The 12,845-nt window shown below is 39.9% G+C and overlaps 1 protein-coding gene across 2 annotated transcripts in view; it reads left to right on the top strand.

The window, feature by feature from the left end:
- Positions 1–12,845, top strand: part of snx2 (sorting nexin 2) — a 35,103-nt gene extending 22,258 nt beyond the window's left edge. Inside the window, 5 exon segments of one of the 2 annotated variants that reach the window (NM_001292146.1) lie at positions 26–231; positions 595–738; positions 7,937–8,017; positions 9,438–9,509; positions 12,321–12,840. In NM_001292146.1, coding sequence (NP_001279075.1) covers positions 26–231; positions 595–738; positions 7,937–8,017; positions 9,438–9,509; positions 12,321–12,371 — 554 coding nt within the window. In that variant the 3' untranslated portion in view covers positions 12,372–12,840. 2 annotated transcript variants of the gene reach the window in all.

Below are 12,845 nucleotides of genomic sequence, written 5' to 3'. Positions count from 1 at the left end.
TTTCTTCTTTTCTCTCCCCCCGCAGAACTTTCTGCCAACACAGCTGCCTTTGCTAAGAGTGCAGCCATGCTGGGTAACTCTGAAGATCACACTGCCCTGTCAAGAGCACTTTCACAACTAGCAGAAGTTGAAGAAAAGATCGACCAGCTTCACCAGGACCAGGCTTATGCTGACTTCTATCTGTTTGCAGAGCTCCTGAGTGATTATGTTCGTCTCATATCTTCTGTTAAGGTAAATGGCCAACCAGAGTTGAAACCGAGGTCCCATCTGCCCGTTCAGGTGGACGTTGAAGGTCTCAAGGCACTATTCGAAAAGAGAAGGGAGTTTCTCTTGGTGTCCTGTCCAATAAATCCCCTACATAAAATTGGTCACTCACTCTATATAGGGCTGCTTTATGGGACATCGCTTTGCACAACTAGCTGTTACAATCGACTACAAAATACACAGTTAATCCACTTTACAGGATATCCTGTGAATCACTTTGAGACATCTCGATGACACAAGGCACTATATCAAATGCAAAGATTATTATTGAATTTGTAAAATTCCAAATTTTTATGTGTGCTTCAAATGTTTTTTCCTTTTCTACTGTAGGGAGTGTTTGACCATCGAATGAAATGCTGGCAGAAATGGCAGGATGCTCAAGCCAATCTGCAAAAAAAAAGGGAGGCGGAGGCCAAACTCCAGTTTGCAAATAAACCTGACAAAATGCAACAGGCTAAAGAAGAGATTAGAGAAGTGAGTATTTATTTTTTCTCTTCTCCCTACCCAGCTGTCCTCTGTTTAGAATGGGATCTCTCGCTACACATCTTAATCCTTTCAACATAATACTTATTTTATTAGAGTTAACTAACATAAATTTCTGTTTTCCATATAAAATTTTCTAATGGACTTTGCTTTTTTATGGTAAAGTTTTTCTGTTTTGAAGATTAAATGATCTCCATTGAACTATACTGATGGGTATAATCCACATTAGTTCAAACTATTTGACTTAAGTTAAATGAATTGCATGTGCTCACTGATTTACAGTGTTGTAGGTTTAGTTCAAGATGTGCTGTGGCAGAACCTAATTATCTCCAAACTATTTTGCATATATTACATGATACGACAACAGCAAAATTACATTTGTAATAATAATAATAATCTTTGCATTTGATATAGTTCTTTTCGCATCTTCTAGACGTCTCAAAGTGCTTCACAGAATATACTGTAAAGTGAATTGACCGTATATTTGTGGGCGAACACAGCAGCCAATTGAGCACAGCAATGTCGCACAAACAGTCGTGGATTGAAAATGACCAATTTATTATTGTTTTGTTTTGGAGGGATTATTATTAGGTGTGTGGAGTAAGGAAACTTGCCCAAGGTTTCGCCCTGCCTGGAATTGAACTCAGAACTCTCTCGTTTGTAAAGCGAGTGCTCTAACCACTGAGCTACAGGACTCCACGTGTGTAGCGCCTTTCACATCGGGAGGACGTCCCAAGGTGCTGGACAATCAGTGTTTCGGACCCGAGCTGGGGGTCGGGATCAGGGAGGGTGGAGGGTAGTGGGAGAAGGAGGGTGATTGAAGGCATGGTCGAAGAGGAGGATCTCGAGATGGGTCTGGAAGGAGGCAAGGGAGGGGGCAAGGCAGAGGGACTGCGGGACGGAGTTCCAGAGGGTGAGGGCAGAGTGGCTGAAGGCCCACCCGCCAATGGTGAGGTGGTGGGGGGGGTGGGAGGCGTGAAGCAGACTGGAGTCCGCTGAGCAGAGGGAGCGGGAAGGTTGGAAGGAGGTTAGGAGGTCACAGGGGTAGGGGGGAGCAAGGCCATGGGGGACTTTGAAGGTGAGGACCAGGATCTTGAACTGTACCCGCTGTGTGATGGGAAGCCAGTGGAGTTGGGCAAGGGTGGGGGTGATAGGGTCACAGAGTCTGGTGCGGGAGAGGACATGGGTTGCAGAATTCTGGATGATTTCAGACATCTAAAAACATTACTCAGTAAAAATGTTTCCATTAAAAGTGATTTTCTACAAATACAATATCATAAATTGTTTGACTTGCTCAAGCACAACAGTATGACTAATAAACTGCTTAAAACATTAGTTCCCAGTATTATCCAATATTTAATGCCCTGAAGACTCGGTGCTGTGGAAGCCAAAAACAACTCAATGACACTGTTTTCCACCGTCCATTACCACCTCCGTACATCCCCTCTAGCTCTCTCTATCCTCACATCAAACGCCAAGTGCGAAGAGGTCCTAGACTTCTTTGCCTCAAAAATTGAAAACATCCACTTGGCTGTATTGTCCTCCCCCCCCACCCCCTCAGCTGCTGGTCACTCAATTCTCCCTCTCCCCTCTGCTGGCTGACACGGTCAACTAGTCTCTCTCCTCAGGCCTCCTCAATTCACCACCCAACGCCTCCAATTGACTGGCACCGGCCTCCGACTTCTCCCTTGTACCCTCTGCTCCACCATTGGAGGTCGCACTTTCAGCCACTACATCCCAAAACTCTGGAACACTCTCCCTTAATCCCTCCGCCTTGCTCCCTCCCCTTTTTCAAGTCCCGCCTGAAAACCTTCCTTTTCGACTGATTACGATCACCACCAGCCCCCGAACTCCGGCTCAGTGACAGGCTCCGCCACTGTTAAGTGCTCTGAGATGCTACCCTGCGTGGAGGGCACTATATAAATGCAAGTTGTTGTTGTTATCGAGGTACTGTTTTAATGCCCCAAAATATGCTAATGGTGGGTGGAGGGAGTATCAGTGGATGTGTACTTTTCAGCACGTGTTATTGGATTAGACATTACAGGAATTTTTCCTCTTCCCTTTCCTCAAACCTGGGATATTGAGGCCAGCTGTAGAACCTGTATCGGTAGAGATGTGATCAACAACCTCACTACAGATTGGCAATTAGGTTTTTCTCCAAAGCTCAGTACTATACCAGACTTTGTGCACGTGAATCAAAAATTCTGCCAACAGATTTCTGTTTGGTTAAGATTCAGTATAACCATCATACACTTAAAAGGTTGTGTTACTCTAATTTTGCTTCAGCTTTACTTTTGAAACCTGTTTTCTCTTGATGTGCATTTAGGCAACAAACTTTCAGTCACGGGTGAGAATGTGAAATCTGTTGAATTTTCATGAATTAACAAACCCTTTCCCTTAATATATTACCTTAAAACTTTTCTTAAAACTCGTTTTATACCATATGAATCAAACAATTTAAATAAACCTCTTGCAAAAATTTGGAATTGTACCTATAAATTAAAATTGTACTGACCAATTGATAAAGTGCATAGATACAAAGCTTGGAACTGAAAAGAATGTAGCTTTATTTTATGTCTGGTCATTTTATTTGTGGTTCATTTCCAAAATCATGTCTAGGTACCCAATTGTAGTAACCTTTAAACTTTTATACATATTACATTTTGCTATGTATATGGAACAATGGCTGACGAGAGATGTTAAGATAAATAATATCTAAGTATATCATTAGTTGTTTTTATTCACAAAATAAATCCCTCTGTTTTGGCCATTTTTTTCTGTCAACTAGAGAAAATCCAGGGGTGGAGAGATTTAACACAAAGTAAGGCAAGTTTCGATATGTGGATGCACAATTACAGATTCTGATCAAAATCAGCAAATTCAGTATTTGAAATTCAGGAGAAAATAGTTTTTTTTTCCAATTGACTTTCATCCAAAAAACAACAAATTGCATTTCTACAGTGCCTTTCACATCAGGAGGGCACCCCAACGCATTAAAACTGCATCTATTTTTTTTAAATCCTTAAGAATACCCATTGGTCGATCAATTGTATCTTTACAGGAAACCAACTTCTCTATCAAATTGTGCCTTAAATGAGTCCAGTATTTTTATCTTGATCACCCATGTTATTAATCTGTTCCAGCTGTTTATTACTGTTATGCATAAAGACTACTTACTGGTATCTGTCCTAATATTGCCCTTCACAGCCCTGAACCTATACCTTCTTATTTATGACAACTGTTTCCTACTACTTCAGTGAACCATAATTGATGTGAAGCATCACTGTATAGTAAATATAACAGAGCATGCAAAACCTTCTGTTTTTATGCATCCTGCAAAATAAAGCTGTGCATGCTCGTCTTCTGCTGTAGAAAAACCTTCAGAATAGTTTGATATTCAAAAACAAGCATCAAAATTAGCTAGTATGGTGTAAACAAGATGCATGGTAGGGCTTTGTAGTGAACAGGAGAGAAGAGCTGAGTATACATGTGGAGCCCTGTAGCTCAGTGGTTAGAGCACTCGCTTTGCAAGCGAGAGACCTGAGTTCAATTCCAGGGCGAAACCTTGGGCAACTTTCCTTACTCCACACGCCTAATAATAATCCCCCCAAAACAAAAAACAATAATAAATTGGTCATTTTCAATCCACGACTGTTTGTGCGACATTGCTGTGCGCAATTGCATGCCGCGTTCGCTCACAAATATACAGTCAATTCACTTTACAGTATATTCTGTGAAGCGCTTTGGGACGTCTCGAAGACGTGAAAAGCGCTATATCAAATGCAAGGATTATTATGATTAATGTTCTTGCCCTATATCACTGTTTACTTAACTGTCTTGCTGCATATCTTCTAAAGAGTTATTTCTCCTTGGTTTTAATCCTTTGCAAGTTACAATAGCATTTATACTCCAACTCCCTTCCTCAAACTTTATTTCAACTTTCAAATTAAAAGTGATCATTTTTAATATAATTGAATAAAATCTCTGACAACCACTTTTTGGGCCAATGAAATGGAGTTGGGTGTTAAAATGAGAACCTCATCTTAATTTGTATAATTTGTTTTGCCCTGCTTCACAAAGGAAATTGAGGAGGTAGGAAGTTTTCTATGGTTCTAGTAATTATAGTACAATTACTGAAGTTTTTTTACAGAATGTTATTTAAATGCTTGTTAAAAATGAAACTAATTTAACTTGATCCACAGATTGCAGAATATAACATTTGAAAGGGATATCTCCATTCTTAAAACTGAAGCTACATTTTGGGGACATGAGAGTAAAGTTGCAAGTCACCTTAAATTTTGCCTCATTTTGGACAGAAGACTTACAATTGGACATCCTAACTGATTACCAAACTAAACATTTTGAATTTAAATTGGGATTTAGTTGCATTACTCAAGTTCCCACAACTGTAAATGTTTTGGAAAATTCCCAAATACAACTTTTTTACTGAGTGCAGTACTTAGTGAAAGATTGTGAAAATTAGTTTTTGGGGATGTTATTAATAAATTAATTTTAACTTAATCAACACAAGGCTGGTACATGTTTTTAGGTATGCTACTGACTAATGTATAGCTCATTTTTTCTTTAAACAATTCCCAAATATAACACCAGAAGTGTCTTAAGTTTGCGTGTTCATTTAAGTCATATTTAGTAAAGATGAGCAATTTTTGGGGAGACAGAAATTGAATAGTTTTAATTTTTTTAAAGTATTTACATGGACAGAAATGGAACACTTGCGATTGTATTGAGTGTTCCATCTTATTTAGCTGGTGAAGCCTGGATCAATTCATCTTGAGTAGCTTAAAGTACTATACAGAGAGACCTGGGGATTTAATGGGCAAGGCAGAGCTTATTCCTGACCTATTAACCTATTAAGGAACACTGGCTTCGCAATTAATCTTATATTTGAGCTTGAGCATACAAAGTATGGTTTCAGGTGACGGTAAAAAGAAGTAGTGAACGAATGCTAAGCTTAGATTTTTAAAAGTGTACAAGATTGTTGTGAAATCTCATAAAATAGATTAGATTTAGAGATTTCTGAGTTGACTTCAGACATTAAGGAAGAAAGAAGGTGTTGTATTTGACGACTGGAAGGAATATGGAGGGGACGGTTATTCGAGTATGAGGAAAGCAGGAAATTGGGGTTAAGATATATGGCTTCTTGGAGGAAAAATCACTGATGCAAAGAAATGGACCAAATAGCAGCCTATTGTGCTAATTTATATGGGGAAAAGTTGGTGAAATGGTGATTGCTGCAGTATTAAAATAGAGGAGGATGCAAACATTTCTGATGCAAATGAAGGATAAAAAAACAGGTGTGGGAAGAATCTCGTACTGGGAACCTTGTATCTTACCCAAGAATAAGGCCAATACTACAAGATCAAGTCTTAGACATTGGAACAGTTTAGAAGCCACTTTTTTACGGAAAGGGGAAAGAGGAAAAAGTTGCATAGCTATTTTGCAATGTTCTATGCAAGGATATAGAATCGTAGAAATTTACGGCACAGAAGAGGCCATTCAGCCCATTGTGTCTGTGCTGGCTCACTTAAAAGTAATTCTTTCAGTCCCAATTACCTGTCCTTTCCCCATAACCTTGTCGCTAAGGAAGTAGGAGGATTGCAATGGTGTTCATTTAATTAAACATCTCTCGGTTGAGTATTCTCAAAAGATATTCTCAACTTGTTCATGTAGTGCATTTGTTGCAAGTTATAGTTTTCTGTTGGTTTAACACAGTTTGCATTTTATTCACCTAGACTTTACAGAAACTTGTAAAGTTCTAATTTTAGGAATTTAAAATTTTGTGTATTCCAACATTTTTTGAGTACAAATATTTTATTTTAAAACAATTTCCATGATCCTTCTGCATAAAGTAATTCATTTCTTAAGTTTGTAATTGAGCTGCAATATAATTCCCTAACGTTTTTGCACAATGTATGTTAATAGACCTTTATGGAAGGTACAAGCTGTAAAAATCCATAAGACCTGACAAAATTTGGTGTATCTCTTTGCAAAATACAGCACATTATCTTCAAATTTTCAGCATCTAAAAATAGGCTGGGCATTTGAGAAGCAGCTCTGGGGAATTCTGTGCAACAGAAACATGGCGAGTCTCTCAAACAAAATGTCTGTCCCCTGGCAATGAATTATTGAATGTTTTGATGGAGCCTGCCAGGTGACATTGCCCTTTATAAATTGTGCAGATTAAAAACAAGCAATTGATCATTTTAAAGTTATCTTAAATAAGAAGATAGTTGACTAGGTAAACCTGCCTTGAATGAAATCTTTGCTAAATCTCTTCAACCCTTTGCATCTTGTGGAGTCATACATTTTTGAGTGACTGTTTAACAATGTTGTTGCTTTACTGGAACACAGCTGTACATTAGCACTAATTATTAAAAAAAATTGTTAGAATTTTGCAACTATTGTATATTGAAGTTGACCTAATAATCAAATTTAAAATTTTGACTTAAATTTGTGCTAAAAGAGCTCCATTTCTTATCAGGTATATAGCACTTCTAGGAACGCATTGCTCCACAGTAGACCATTATAAGCGAATGCGATGCTCAACTGGGTGGTGGGGGAGGAGTGGAGGCATTATAATGTTGTAGCCTTGTCAATGTGATTCTAATTTCCATTAATTCCAGTGACAATGCTGAACTTAATGCTCCCTCGTTGCAGATACCAACAAGCTGGAATATTACAATTTATCTTCTCAAAACCTTTTCTAATCTTTTTTGTTTAGCTATCTGGTGAGGACAGCATCTGGCTTGGCTGTAGTGTCTCCTACAGTTTAATGTCCCACTAACAAACTTTTTGGGTCACTGCCTAATTTTGTTGTAAATGGCATTGCTCTGGTACAATCCAAATATCTTCATTGAACATATTTAACCGTGCCCCCCTACATTTTATAAAATAGTAATTCAGACCTACTTGCTAATCAAGGGAAATGTTATGTAATGTCAATCTCATCTTTATCCAGAGATTTAAATGCAGTCTTTTGTGTTGTAAGTTGCTGAAATTTCCTTGGTGGCTGTTCAAAAGTGGGTGTGGCACTTTTGATGGGTAATCATAACTGGTGATATTGCTGGCAAATGTTTTTGCATTGAGTAGCTTGTGTCAAGCTATTAATTGCACTGAGTATCATTAATAGCTTGATATGTTTGTGATTGTGATTTTTTTGGTTCCACAGTGGGAAGCGAGAGTGCAGCAAGGAGAGCGTGACTTTGAACAGATCTCAAAAACCATTCGAAAGGAAATAGGACGATTTGAGGTATATATGAAATTCTGGAGCCTGTTCTGAGAGATTTAAACAAGATAGAAAGAGATCTAAACCTGCAACTTAATACTATTTCCCTGCCTTTTCACAATGTGCCTTGATACCCCTGCCTATCAAATATTAATCCATCTCCCTATTACATATTCCAGTTGGCCCAACTTCTACAATTTTTGGAGGCAGTGAATTCCACATTTCCACAAATATTTGCTTTATGATATCACTCTTAATTGATTTAGTTATAATTTTAAGATGGTCCCTACTGGAGGAAAACATTCTTACCTTAAATCCTTTATTCATTTTAAACATCAGATCACCCCTCAACCTTCAAGGGAAAATAACTCTCACAATTTAGCCACTTCAGGTACCATTCTGGTGAATCTTGGCTGCACATCCTCCAAAACCTTTCTTGAGGAATGATTCCTGAAACTGAATGCACTGTTATGGATCAGGTCTGAGCAAGGGCTCTGTACAACTGAAGCATCACTTTTTTTACCCTCTGAATTCCAATTATCCAATTAGCTTTTGTGATTGCTTTTTGTATCTGCAAACTGGATTTCAGTACTTTCAGTAAACCTGCACGCCTAAACCCACAACTTGTCTTTCTCCATTCAGAGTATATTTTGATTTCTTTCTTGGATCCCAAGTGGAGCTTCCCATGCTCTTTTTGCTAGTAATACCCGCACACCTAATCTGTCTAATTCATAATTTAAGGCTTTGATCTTTACAATTGTTTGTACAGACTTGGAAATATTCCCCTCTACCCCTTTAGCAAGGTCATTAATGTACAGTATATGGTGAAAAGTTGAGGCAAAGTACAAATCCGAGGGTATTACCACTTGTTACTTCCTGCCAGTCAGAGAATGTCTTTTATTCCTTTTCTCTGCAGGGCTCCCAGTCAGCTATGAGGTAATCAGCCTCCTACTTCCCAACTAAATAACAATCCATGGAGTTTCTTACAATTTTACAACAACATTTGTATAGTGCCTTTCACGTCGGGAGGACGTCCCAAGGTGCTAGACAGTCAGTGTTTTGAACTTAAATGTTACATAAAATTAGGTCCGAAACATAAATTTTATGTGCCTTAATTTTAGCTAATAACCTCTTAAGTGGAACTTTATAAAATTCAGTCTGAAATTTTATCAAGATAACATTCATGGATCCTTCCTTATATTTGTGACCTCAAAATTCCACTAGATTATTCAGGCATGACCTACCCTTCAGATATTCATGCTGACACTTTGATGCGGCTTATATTTGTCTAAGTGTTCAGTTAATCTGTTTCTGATGACGCACTCAAGTAATTTTCCCACAACTGATAACGGACAGGTCTGTAGTTGAGTTTTTCTCTAACCTTCCCTAATTATAACTAATGATTAGCTCAATTAATGAGAATCTTGTTTTTTCTATTCTGCAGAAAGAAAGAGTAAAAGACTTCAAAACTGTTATAATCAAGTACTTGGAATCTTTAGTACAAACACAGCAACAGGTAAATACCAGAACAGTAATGATGATAAAATGGAAGTCCTGGGGAAGAACTTTGGGAAATGTGCTCTTTCCGTCTTGGAATTTTTTTAATCCGGCTTTTTGGGGAGAATTGTGAAAACTTAATTCACACCATCCAGTGATATCAGCAATAGATTTTTCATTTTCATCAAAGGGGCTGATGCCTGGGTGCAGACGGGGGTGCCCAGGAAGTGGGTAATACAGCATGTAGGTTTGTTTGGATCAGATGGCTCATTTGAAGCATGGACTGATGATTTGTTAGAGCATTAATAATATGATAATCCTTGCATTCAAGACTTCTCAAAGCACTTCCCAGAATAGAAGGGTTGACTTGCAGGAAGCGTTGACTTGCAGGAAGCGTTGACTTGCAGGAAGCGTTGACCCGCAGGAAGCGTTGACCTGCAGGAAGCGTTGACTTGCAGGAAGCGTTGACTTGCAGGAAGCGTTGACTTGCAGGAAGCGTTGACTTGCAGGAAGCGTTGACTTGCAGGAAGCGTTGACCCGCAGGAAGGGTCATCAGGAACCAAGTAGTAAGAATCTTGTTCCCAGTCACATGACATTACCCTACCAAGTCACATGGATGAGCCACATAGGTTGGTCTGTTGTCAGTGGCTCGAAATAACAAGCCCGACAAATTGTATTTATATAAGCATCTTTCTTGCTGGGAGGATATCTCAAGGCGCAGGACAATCGAGGGTTTTCACCTGAGCTGGGGGTTGGATTTGGGAGGGAAGATGGCCAAGGGGGTGGTGGGGTCAAAGGCACAGTCAAGGAGGAAGGTCTTGGGACCAACCTTGAAAGAGACAAGGGAAGGGGTAAGGCAAAGGAACTCTGGGATGGAGTTCTAGAAACTGGGCACAGAAGGGCTGAAAGCCTGACCATCATTGGTGGGACACGCAGGTTGGGGGGATGTAAAGCAGGTCAGTGCCTGTTTAGTGGAGGGAGTAGGTGGGTTAGTAGAATCTTAGATCACAGAGGCAAGGTAGGGCAATACAGGGGAGGGATTTAAAAGTAAGGATCAGGATCTTGAACTCGATTTTCAGGGGATATGGAGCCAGGCAAGGATGGGGGTGATAGGCTTGCACAACTTAGTGAGGGAGAGGATACGAGCTGCAGAGTTCTGGATGGTCTACAATTTGTGGAGGAAAGAGTTGGGAAGTTCAGTGAGCAGAGAGTTGGCATGGTCAATCCTGGATGTGCTAAAAGCATGGATAAAACTTTTGATGACCCAAGGGGAGAGGTCGTGGTGGAGATGGGCGATGCTGCGGAAGTGGGGGACAGCTGAATGGGTCAGAGCACAGATGTGAGGTTTAAAGGATAATTGAGAGTCAAAAATGACACAGAGCTTCCCCAGAGTTTTGTGGAGTCCTGTAGCTCAGTGGTTAGAGCACTCATCTTGCAAGCGAGACACCTGGGTTCAATTCCAGGCAGGCGAAACCTTGGGCAAGTTTCCTTACTCCACACACCTCATAATAATCACTCCAAAAAACAAAACAATAATGAATTGGTCATTTTCAATCCACGACTGTTTGTGGGACACTGCTGTGCACAATTAGCTGCCGTGTTTCGCCCACAAATATACAGTCAATTCACTTTACAGTCTATTCTGTGAAGTGCTTTGAGACGTCGAGAAGACGTGAAAAGCGCTATATCAAATGCAAGGATTATTATTACTGGCTTCAATGTAGATTGATGTTATCAGTAGCTGAGGTGAGAAGCGCTCTGAGACACTTCCCTGCGTGGAGGGTGTTTATATGAGTGCAAGTTGTTGTTGTCGAGAACTGCCTGGCTCAAATTTTGAATCACCTGTCTACCAAAAAATTATGTTTGTTCCATTCTTCCTTTGCCGGATTGGTCGCCTTGAAGCCAGAAATGCCACTTGCCTCCCTGCGCTCCCTAAATTCAGAGGACAGTTAGAAATCTGTCTTGAGGGAGCTGACTAATACAGTTTTAAATTATGTACAATAATAATAATCCTTGCATTTGATATAGCACCTTATCTCGTCTTCGAGACGTCTCAAAGCACTTCACAGAATATACTGTAAAGTGAATTGACTGTATATTTTGTGGGTGAAACACAGCAGCCCACTGCGCACAGCAGTGTCCCACAAACATCCGTGGATTGTGGGATAATTATATTTTTTTTGAAGGAATTATTACCCTCGGAAAAGCGATCCGCTATTCAACTAACAACCGGGTTGCTACTTTCTGCTAGGTAAACAGGCGTGCGGAGTAAGGAAACATGGCCAACATTTCACCCTGCCGGGAATCGAACCCAGGTCTCTCACTTGCGAGGCGAGTGCTCTAGCGAGTGCACTGAGCTACAGGACTCCACGAGGGTCCATTAAGTTTAATTGGTAGATGGGTGGGCACTGTGGACAACAGGAGGTTCTTAATACTGGGAAGTTGGAAACCCAGTATCAACTTCCAATAGCTTCTGAGTCTGCCCACTGTGCCCACCCATCTACCAAATAAATTTAATGGACCCACAGTTTGAAGTAACTGGATGGCCTTAGAATGTAGTAAGTGTGGATCCCCTCTATATCTAGGAGAAATATTGGTTCATATTTCAATTGGTTGCAATGTACTGGGCCACACATTGGAACAAAGCACAGAAATGACCAATTTCCAGGTTGCCACTGTTACTTGCTGAGCACTGACAGCATGCAAATGCGCTGGTAGTTCTAAGTAGTCGGGTTGACTTCACTTCCTGGGTGCTTTGTTTAGCAGCTGACCTCTGAGTTGCTTCCTGGAAATACTGTGCATGTGCTAATCTTTTAATTTTTATTTTCAGTTGATTAAATATTGGGAGGCATTCCTGCCTGAAGCCAAAGCAATAGCATGAAGCTGTAATCTGAATCAGACGACGTAATGGTGATCTGGATCAGATGATGAAATGTGGCCTGACTCTCTTGTTTACAACTGGATTCTACATGAAGAGTGCTGAATACAAAATTCCACCCAATAACCACTATAATGTAATGTAATACTGTATTGCAGCAGTGGTTAATAGATCCCCTTCATCTTATTGTATTTTGTTAACCAGCTGCATGGCATGATCCAGTCAGAATGAACTGGACTGTGGAATGAAATTCTGCAGTAGTTGCTGAATTGAACACTACTGTCTTAAAATTTGCAGAGTGAAATGTATTGCCAGTGCTGGAATTCAGATTTTGCTGTGAATGACACTTCTGTTTCATCCTTGGAAGATCTGTTACTGAATTTTCACATAATTAAATACAAATTGTGGTCGTATAATTAGCATTCCTGTACAGAAATCATGAATTTTGTGATAATAAAGGGATGTACTCACGCATCA

This window comes from Callorhinchus milii, unplaced genomic scaffold (genome assembly GCF_018977255.1).
Source record: "Callorhinchus milii isolate IMCB2004 unplaced genomic scaffold, IMCB_Cmil_1.0 Scaffold1, whole genome shotgun sequence".
In the NCBI taxonomy this organism is placed as follows: Eukaryota; Metazoa; Chordata; class Chondrichthyes; order Chimaeriformes; family Callorhinchidae; genus Callorhinchus; species Callorhinchus milii.
This window is presented reverse-complemented; position numbering and strand designations above follow the sequence as displayed.